This window comes from Taudactylus pleione, unplaced genomic scaffold (assembly GCF_031769625.1).
Source record: "Taudactylus pleione unplaced genomic scaffold, aTauple2 ptg000364l, whole genome shotgun sequence".
Lineage (NCBI taxonomy): Eukaryota > Metazoa > Chordata > Amphibia > Anura > Myobatrachidae > Taudactylus > Taudactylus pleione.
The window spans coordinates 964,515-975,757 of record NW_028284765.1 but is presented as its reverse complement, the minus strand read 5'-3'; the positions used below and the strand labels follow the sequence as shown (position 1 = coordinate 975,757).

General features: G+C 43.0%; 1 protein-coding gene across 1 annotated transcript; it reads right to left on the bottom strand.

Moving 5' to 3' along the window:
• Positions 1-1,171: 1,171 nt before the first annotated feature.
• On the bottom strand, positions 1,172-1,903 carry LOC148508494 (taste receptor type 2 member 40-like). Its single transcript, XM_088444457.1, has one exon. It carries the CDS (start codon positions 1,901-1,903, stop codon positions 1,172-1,174), a length of 732 nt encoding a protein of 243 aa, XP_088300583.1.
• Between the last annotated feature and the right edge of the window lie 9,340 nt (positions 1,904-11,243).

The window sequence follows — 11,243 nt, the reverse complement described above, 5'->3', positions numbered from 1 at the left end:
CATCTTTATGAGCCAATGAGAGATAATTTGGAACAATAAACATCATTATTCACTGCATTGCTGCAAAGATAAATGTGTAGTCATTCCAGTCCATGTGGTAAGGTTACTACAGGCAGCATTTTCAAGGCACTATCAGCTGTTAATTGCTGTTAACAAACTGTCATAATAATTTACATATTCCTAATGCCTTGGGGCAAGTGGCTGAACATGCATTGCACTGAGACCAGCTCACCATAGGGCGATAGCCTTCACTAACCAACACTATTATTACTCACTCAATGTGTGTTTGGTTTGTGATGCAAACATGGACTACATGAGGGAAGCTGCAGACTAACCTAATGACTCCTGCCATGACTCCAAGGTCCAGTGTACTGTATAGCAGAGGGAATGATGGGAAAACAGAAAGTATTCATCATCTTCAAAACAAGACAAATTAATAGGGGTAGGTTGTCTTTTTTATGTCTGACTCAGCATCTATCCATATTTGATTTTAATCAGAGAATCAACTTAATGACTATAAACTGACTTAATATAGACGTTTCCAGGACCAGTAAAGATAATTGCAGCATAGTGTAGGTAGATATTATTCTGTGTAAACACTAGGTCCTCAGGAAAAGTAGTTGGATGCAGGGAGGTTTTTGAACAGGGCATTAATGTAAGGTTACTATGAGACAACTGTTCCTAAGGTAATTGCCCTAATGTCACTGTGTTGAATCCTGTTGGTCCAAGGACTTTCCAGAAAATCATTATATGTCAAATTGTTGTGTATATAACCTATACAATAGCTCTATACCATATTATCACTAATGTTCCCTTCTCTGTATGAGGTGGTCCGGTAAGAAATCTACACTTTGGGTTCCAGACTCCCTGCAGTCCTTACCTTATAAACTGGGGTTTGCTAGAAAGCGGTAGGTGAAAGCCATTTCTATGAACACCAAATAATTATTATGGTCATTTAAAGTATTTTTATTTGTGCATTTTTACTTTCCATTTTTTAGTTCTAAATCCTAATATATCCTGCATATCACATATGTATAGGAAGAAATAAAGAAAGAAAAAGAATGCTCAATTTATCTATTACTTGATCTATTAATTGAAGCTACTAATGATATTTGTTACACCAAGTGACTGTCTTGTGCTGTAATCCCAGTCTTTCAATTCAATTCAATTTCTAATGACCTAAGAGGCTTCTCTTCAATTTGGGGCTTCCAAAAATGAGTACAAAAGATTGTACTGATGGGTATGCTATGATAAGCAGAGCGATGACTGTGCCTGTTACAGGTTCTGGGTTAAATGACACAGCAAACATGTAAATAATGATAATAAAGAAGGTCATGTCCAATACCACATGCAGAGTCATTGTCACAGCCGCCCGGACAAGAGCCTGGAGCTTAGGAGATGAGCTGACCTGCGACACGTTCTGCCTGACCCTCCAGACATGGTGCAGGAGAGACGTCACACTGAGCCCAATACAGATGAGAGTCAGGGTAAGAGCCAGGGAGAAGCTTAATATCATGTTCAATACACTGTAAGGAACATTCACCTTCATGGTAAAACCAACTGGCTTATCAGTAATATTTGTATTTTGAAGAACCGTATTCTCTGCAGTCCAGAAAAAGGGCAAATTCACCAAAACAGAGCACATTGCAGATCCTATGAGCAGTTTGCTAATAGAAGTTGAAAACCACATTTGCACAGAGAAGAAGATCCGGTGGTAAAAGTTGACGAGTTTCACACAGTAGCAGATGGAGAGCCAGGCGGTGTTCCAGAAACTCAGATTTTCAAGGACAAACACAACATACAAACTAAAGAGAACATTATTTGTATTGATTTGTGTCGTAAAAGTAGACAAGTAACTGTAAAGCAACATGAAGCACTCCAGGAGGACATTGGTGAGAGCCATAGAGAACAGGATTTGATCACTGACACTGGGGCTGGTGATCTTTCTCCAGAGTCTGGTGTACACAGCGAGGATGGCAGAATTGATGATGATCCCATGTACCCCGATTATCCCTGTAATGATGACTCTCACTATCTGCACAGTCGGCTGCATTCTGCAAAGTTGAAGACTTGTCCGTTAGTAATGATAACAGCAGATGTGAGCCAGTGTCAGTAGAGTAATGATTACATGCTGGGCAGTGTGAGGATGGAACAGGTTAATACATGTAAATCTAGTCTATATCTGGTTTCTCTGTGTGTATTTAGATTTATTATACCAGTGAAACCTCAACAGTAAGGAGGAGTGGATAGGATTTATTTTTCTAAGTTGGAAAATGATACTAATTGTGCAGGCAGGGCCGTAGGGAGGGTGGTGCGGCCGGTGCCTCTGCACAGGGTGGAAGCCTTCACGGGCAATGGCCACACAGTTCCTGGCTCTGGATGTAGGAAGGAAGAGAGCTCTGGCAGTGGTGCACGGTGCACCAAGAATGTCGGCCGAGGATCTCGCCCTCCCTCCACCCCCTAGATGGAAAGATAAGCGCTCAGGGGAGGAGGGAGTGGGGGGGAGCGAGAGAGGCAGCAGTGCTGCACAGGGTAACTGCCATCCAGATACGGCAGTCAACATACTATCTTAAGAATGTTGATACACTTAAAATGTTGACATACTGTATGATATTATAACAACAGATTTGATCCCTATACAGGTGCGCACCAATCTGTGTAGCATTTTTTACCTTTCTAAAAAAAGAGTATCACCACACTCTAATACATACAATATAAAATAAAAAATATTTTATAACAGATGTTCGGCACTGGTTGTCAATTACAAAGAAACAAAAATGATACTTAGACTTCCTATATGATCTTGGTACCGGTACATATTGTGAAGTATACTCATGTAGAGTATAATTCACAACATGAAAGAAAACACATACAGAATAGACAACAGTAAAGATCTGTTCTATATAAATATTTTAGTGCAGCATGTAGATTGTCAAGTCTATTTCGATGACTACATGGAGCGTACCCCTCTCACATGTGGCAGGTGGTGTACCACGGATATCTGTACCAACACCGAGATCATATAGGAAGTCTAAGTATCATTTTTGTTTCTTTATAATTGACAACCAGCGCATAATATCTGTTATAAAATATTTTTATATACTGTATGATATGTCCACGTAGTCAAAATGTAGACAATAGAATAGTTAGCATTACTATTAGGTTTAGTAATAGGCTTACTGTTGGTGTTCTGGTGCATACACATGATCAGCCAGTAGCGATCAGCCAGTGATACGATATCGCTGGCTGATTGCCCTGCACTATGCCTGGAGTCAGGGCCGAATTAAGCCTCTTGGGGGCCCGGGGCACTTAAAACAGGGGGCCCTCTCCCCGTTGTCAGCACTACCCCCTGGCTGTGCCCACTGTGTGCTTCCACCCCCAGCACCACTATGAGGCAGTAGCGCAGGCCCTCCCTGTACTCCTGCAGCAGGGGCAGACTCTGAAGCCTCCTCAAATACAGCACGGGAGCGATTCTGCTCGTCTCCTGTCTACGGAGCCAGGCGCAGCTATCTCAGCAGCAGGGCTGCAACCAGGGCCGGATTAACATTGGGGCAGATGGAGCTACAGCTCCAGGCCCTCTATCAGAATAGGCCCACAGCAGCATCTACTTTGTGTGCTGGTGTAGACAGGAATTTTTTTTTACCTTCTACAGCATCCTGCCAATGCCCAAACCTCCCCTCCCCCGGCCGCACGCCCCCCCAGCCCCCCAGCCGCGAGGATCAAAAGCCTACATCACAGCATAGCCCGGTGAAACCTGATCGTTGCGTAGTAGAAAGCTATTCTTCACTAGCCTTCCCAGCACCACTAATGAATGCCGCACAGTGACTTGGCAATGCCTACGCACCGTGTGACATCACTGCGTGTGACATCACATAGATGCTGCCCACTGTCACCACATCCTGAAGCAGCCAGGCTATGTCCACCAGCTGCCCAGCATAGGCTCACCTCAGCAGACAGAGCAGTTACGTGGAGGCATCATGGCAGCAGCAGGGTGTCTGATCCTCAGAGAGCTGACTGAGGTAAGGTGCTTGTCAGTCATGCTGGCTTGGCTGCTGCTAGTATAGTACAGTAGAAATGGTATGTATAATGCAGAGCAGAGCGAGTTCAGAGTTCATATATATAACAGCAAAGACTCCAAGGTGCAAATCAGTTCCTTTGTGTACTGAAAAAATTATCTCTCCCGACCACCTATAAATCTGTATATTTAATTGGGATATATTGCAGCTCTCCTCCAGAGCCGTATTAGATCTATGGCACAAAGAAAAGGGAGCGCACCATCGTGAAATAAATCACAGATGAGTTTATTGCATTCTAAATAGGAACACTCACATTTTGTCTAAAATGAGCAAGCATATCACAGAGAGTCCAGGTGAATACCACACGGCGGATATCCTCTAATCCGTCTGAATACTAATGGTAGATGCTGGTAACCAGCTCTTTCTCCTTCACGCTGGCGGGACCATTACCAAGCGTCACTCCAGTGCCCAAAATAGTTTTGTCACAATGGGACTTTGTCAGTAGGCGTGTCCGGAACAAGTGGTCTGGATCGTTTTTATCACCGGCTTAATTAACCATTTAACCATTTCCTGATTAACCTCTGCTTGTTGCATATCTGAATCATAAACATATCACAGACTAACATCACGTATAACACACAGATAAATAATATATCATTCTGACCAATATTTTTCACATTTCATACAATCAGTTAACTCAAGAAACAAATAAATAAATCAATACAGAATTACAAATGTAAAAACATACAAAGTATCATTTTATAAAATTCACTATTTAAATTTAAAAACAATGCTGCCATTTCTTTTAGAAGAAGAGAGAACTTGATACATCAAAGCTAGAATAAGCAGATTCAGACCCAGTCGCAAGCGCTGAGCGCTCCTAACTGGGTCGATGTTTGGCCACTGGGCATGCGCAAGATGGAGCCGGGTCCGTCGTGCGGCATGTGCGAGACCCGACTAGCGACAGGTGCTCCGTCGCTCCGGGTCTCGCCCCAAAGGGGGCGAGCTGTCGATGGTGATTGACAGCTCGCACCATTTGGTAGGCGTGGCCGGGGGGGTGGCTTCCCATATGGAGGCGTTCCCAAGTGAACACCTGCCTTTTGTGGGCGGCCCCACTGACATCACCAGTGATGTCAGTAGGAGAACTTCCAGCTCTGTTAGAGCCAGAAGCTCTCTGGGGTTTGCGGCCATGAGACCTTACTACAAGGGTCTCAACACAAGGCCGATGATCTTGACCATCTCGACCATAAACCTGGCCACTCGCTATAGTTGTGGGTGGTCACCCACAGCTATGCGAGCAGCCAGGCCTCTCCAAAAAAATAAAAAAAATGCCCTGATTCTGAGCGAGTGCTCTCTCATAGCATCCGTCTCTGAATCAGGCCCAGTGTACCTACCCCTAACCCTCCCTCCATGAGGCCTAGTGCCTATTCCTATATGTACTGTATAATGTAGGAGGGGTGGGGGTAAATGTTTGGTCCCGCTACTTACAGTATACAGTACCTTGCGAGTCCTACTTTTTTTATAAGATTCCTAAGTTGCAGTAACTGCCCCAAATATACAAAAGAAGAGTTATATATTAATTATTTAGTTGGAATATGACAGTCATATGTTTTTCATTCTTACCACTTCCACTGTCAGGGAAAGAGTTAATTAATGGGACATATCTGCAGGTAATAATACGTAAGTTTTGCGGAGACAATTGCAGAGTCCTTTCGGAACTAACCACAAGAAGAACACCGCCGAGTCCACCTTTTACATTTTTAAGTTAATTTCAGCAATATGAGAGAAATAAAAAAAAACTAAGCAGACAAAAATGCCTTTTTATTTCATCCTATAAAAATAAACTTTCTATTTATAGTAACCTTAAAATAAGAAAAAAGCTGATGTTCTGCACAATGCTAACACCCACCAGTGCAGAATGCAATCACCACACTAAGGGCCTGATTCAGTTCAGATCGCAACTGAGATTGCAATAGCGATTATGTACGCAGTCTGTGTAGATATGCTAATTACTGCAAACGTTATGCCAGACGCAGCACAACATAAGGACGCCCCCTTTACATCAAACACATGCGTAATACTTAGCAAGACTATGAAACCATCAGTAACATGTAGTACAATCGCAGCCTCACGCAAACTTACACAGGCTCTGACATTACTCAGGAATTATTAACCTCATAACACGCAGTGATTACACAAGACTGAGAGAACATCGGTTACATGGAGTACCATCACAGCCTCACACACTTACAAAGGCTCTGACCTTACTCAGGTATCACTAACCTCATCACACACAGTGATTACACAAGACTGAGAGACCATCGGTAACATGGAGTACCATCACAGCCTCACACACACTTACACAGGCTCTGACCTTACTCAGGTATCACTAACCTCATCACACAAAGTGATTACACAAGACTGAGAAACCATCAGTAACATGGAGTACCATCACAGCCTCACACACACTTACACAGGCTCTGACCTTACTCAGGAATTACTAACCTCATCACACGCAGTGATTACACAAGACTGAGACACCATCTGTAACATGGAGTACCATCACAGCCTCACACACACTTGCACAAGCTCTGACCTTACTCAAAAATTGCTAACCTCATCACACGCAGTGACTACACAAGACTGAGAAACCATCAGTAACATGCAGTACCATCACATCCTCACACACACTTACACAGGCTCTGACCTTACTCAGGAATTACTAACCTCATCACACGCAGTGATTACACAAGACTGAGAAACCATCAGTAACATGGAGTACCATCACAGCCTCACACACACTTACACAGTTCTGACCTTACTCAGGAATAGCTAAACTTATCGCACGCAGTGATAACACAAGACTGAGATACCATCAGTAACATGGAGTACCATCACATCCTCACACACACTTAAATAGGCTCTGACCTTACTCAAGAATCACTAACCTCATCACACACAGTGATTATACAAGACTGATAAACCACCAGTAACATGGAGTACCATCACAGTATCACACACACTTACACAGCTCTGACCTTACTCAATAATTACTAACCTCATCACACACAGTGACTATACAAGACTGAGATACCATCAGTAACATGGAGTACCATCACAGCCTCACACACACTTACACAGGCTCTGACCTTACTCAGGAATTACTAACCTCATCACACACAGTGATTGCACAAGACTGAGAGACCATCAGTAAGAAGAAGTTCCATCACATCCTCACACACACTTACACAGGCTCTGACCTTACTCAGGAATTACTAACCTCATCACAAACAGATATTACACAAGACTGAGAGACCATCAGTAACATGGAGTACCATCACATCCTCACACACACTTACACAGGCTCTGACCTTACTCAGGAATTACTAACCACATCACACGCAGTGATTACACAAGACAGAGAGACCATCAGTAACATGGAGTACCATCACAGCCTCACACGCACTTACACAGGCTCTGACCTTACTCAGGAATCACTAACCTCATCACATGCAGTGATTACACAAGACTGGGAGACCATCAGTAACGTGGAGTACCATCACAGCTTCACACACTATTACACAGGCTCTGACCTTACTCAGGAATTACTAACCTCATCACACACAGTGACTACACAAGACTGAGAAACCATCAGTAACATGGATAACCATCACATCCTCTCACACACTTACACAGGCTCTGACCTTACTCAGGAATTACTAACCTCATCACACAGTGATTACACAAGACTAAGATACCATCATTAACATGGAATACATTCACAGCATCACACACACTTACACAGGCTCTGACCTTACTCAGGAACTACTAACCTCATCACACACAGTGATTACACAAGAGTGAGATACCATCAGTAAAATCGGGTACCATCACAGCCTCACACACACTTACACAGGCTCTGACCTTACTCAGGACTTACTAACCTCATCACACAGTGATTACAATAGACTGAGATACCATCATTAACATGGAGTACCATCACAGCCTCACACACACTTACACAGACTCTGACCTTACTCAGGAATTACTAACCTCATCACACACAGTGATTATACAAGACTGAGATACCATCAGTAACATGGAGTACCATCACAGCCTCACACACACACTTACACAGGCTCTGACCTTACTCAGGTTTTACTAACCTCATCACATGCAATGATTACACAAAACTGAGAAACCATCAGTAACATGGAGTACCATCACATCCTCACACACACTTACACAGGCGGTGACCTTACTCAGTAATTATTAACCTCATCACATGCAGTAATTACACAAGACTGAGAAACCATCAGTAACATGGAGTACCATCACAGCCTCACACACACTTACACAGGCTCTGACCTTACTCAAGAATTACTAACCTCATCACACAGTGATTACTCAAGACTGAGATACCATCAGTAACATGGAGTACCATCACAGCCTCACAAACACTTACACAGGCTCTGACCTTACTCAAGAATGATTAAACTCATCACACGCAGTACTTACACAAGACTGAGATACAATCAGTAACATGGAGTACCATCATATCCTCACACACACTTCCACAGGCTCTGACCTTAATCAGGAATTACTAACCTCATCACACACAGTGATTACACAAGACTGAGATATCATCAGTAACATGGAGTACCATCACAGCCTCACACACACTTACACAGGCACTGACCTTACTCAGGAATTACTAACCTCTTCACACACAGTGATTACACAAGACTGAGATACCATCAGTAACATGGAGTACCATCACATCCTCACACACACTTACACAGACTCTGACCTTACTCAAGAATTACTAACCTCATCACATGCATTGATTACAAAACACTGAGAAACCATCAGTAACATATAGTACCATCACAGCCTCACACACTTACACAGGCTTTGACCTTACTCAGGAATCACTAACCTCATCACACACAGTGATTACACAAGACTGAGAAACCATCAGTAACATGGAGTACCATCACATCCTCACACACACTTACACAGGCTCTGACCTTACTCCGGAATTACTAACCTCATCACATGCAGTCATTACACAAGACTGAGAAACCATCAGTAACATGGAGTACCATCACAACCTCTCACACACTTACACAGGCTCTGAACTTACTCAAGAATTACAAACCTCATCACACAGTGATTACACAAGACTGAGAAACCATCAGTAACATGGAGTACCAACATCCTCACACACACTTACACAGGCTCTGACCTTACTCAGGAATTACAAAACCTCATCACACACAGTGATTACACAAGACTGAGAAACCATCAGTAACATGGAGTACAATCACAGCCACACACACATTTACACAGCTCTGACCTTACTCAGGAATTAGTAACCTCATCACACACAGTGATTTCACAAGACAAAGACACCATCAGTAACATGGAGTACCATCACAGTCTCACAAACACTTACACAGGCTCTGACCTTACTCAGGAATTACTAAACTCATCACACGCAGTGATTACAAAACACTGAGAAACCATCAGAAACATGGAGTACCATCACATCCTCACACACACTTACACAGGCTCTGACCTTACTCAGGAATTACTAACCTCATCACACACAGTGATTACACAAGACTGAGAGACCATCAGTAACATGGTGTACCATCACATCCTCACATACACTTACACAGGCTCTGACCTTACTCAGGAATTTTACTAACCTCATCACACGCAGTGATTACTCAATACTGAGATACCATCAGTAACATGGAGTACCATCACAGGCTCACACACACTTACACAGGATCTGACCTTACTCAGCAATTACTAACCTCATCACACACAGTGATTACACAAGACTGAGATACCATCAGTAACATGGAGTACCATCACATCCTCACACACTTACACAGGCTCTGACCTTACTCAGGAATTACTAACCTCATCACACGCAGTGATTACACAAGACTGAGAAACCATCAGTAACATGGAGTAACATCACAGCCTCACACACACTTACACAGGCTCTGATCTTACTCAGGAATTACTAACCTCATCACACACAGTGATTACACAATACTGAGATACCATCAGTAACATGGAGTATCATCACAGCCTCACACACACTTACACAGTCTCTGATCTGACTCAGGAATTACTAACCTCCTCACACGCAGTGATTACACAAGACTGAGATACAATCAGTAACATGGAGTACCATCATATCCTCACACACACTTCCACAGGCTCTGACCTTACTCAGGAATTACTAACCTCATCACACACAGTGATTACACAAGACTGAGATACCATCAGTAACATGGAGTACCATCACAGCCTCACACACACTTACACAGGCACTGACCTTACTCAGGAATTACTAACCTCATCACACACAGTGATTACACAAGACTGAGATACCATCAGTAACATGGAGTACCATCACATCCTCACACACACTTACACAGACTCTGACCTTACTCAAGAATTACTAACCTCATCACACGCATTGATTACAAAACACTGAGAAACCATCAGTAACATATAGTACCATCACAGCCTCACACACTTACACAGGCTTTGACCTTACTCAGGAATCACTAACCTCATCACACACAGTGATTACACAAGACTGAGAAACCATCAGTAACATGGAGTACCATCACATCCTCACACACACTTACACAGGCTCTGACCTTACTCAGGAATTACTAACCTCATCACATGCAGTCATTACACAAGACTGAGAAACCATCAGTAACATGGAGTACCATCACAACCTCTCACACACTTACACAGGCTCTGAACTTACTCAAGAATTACAAACCTCATCACACAGTGATTACACAAGACTGAGATACCATCAGTAACATGGAGTACCATTACTGCCTCACACACACTTACACAGGCTCTGACCTAACTCAAGAATTACTAAACTCATCACACGCAGTGATTACAAAACACTGAGAAACCATCAGAAACATGGAGTACATTCACATCCTCACACACACTTACACAGGCTCTGACCTTACTCAGGAATTACTAACCTCATCACACACAGTGATTACACAAGACTGAGAGACCATCAGTAACATGGAGTACCATCACATCCTCACATACACTTACACAGGCTCTGACCTTACTCAGGAATTTTACTAACCTCATCACACGCAGTGATTACTCAATACTGAGATACCATCAGTAACATGGAGTACCATCACAGGCTCACACACA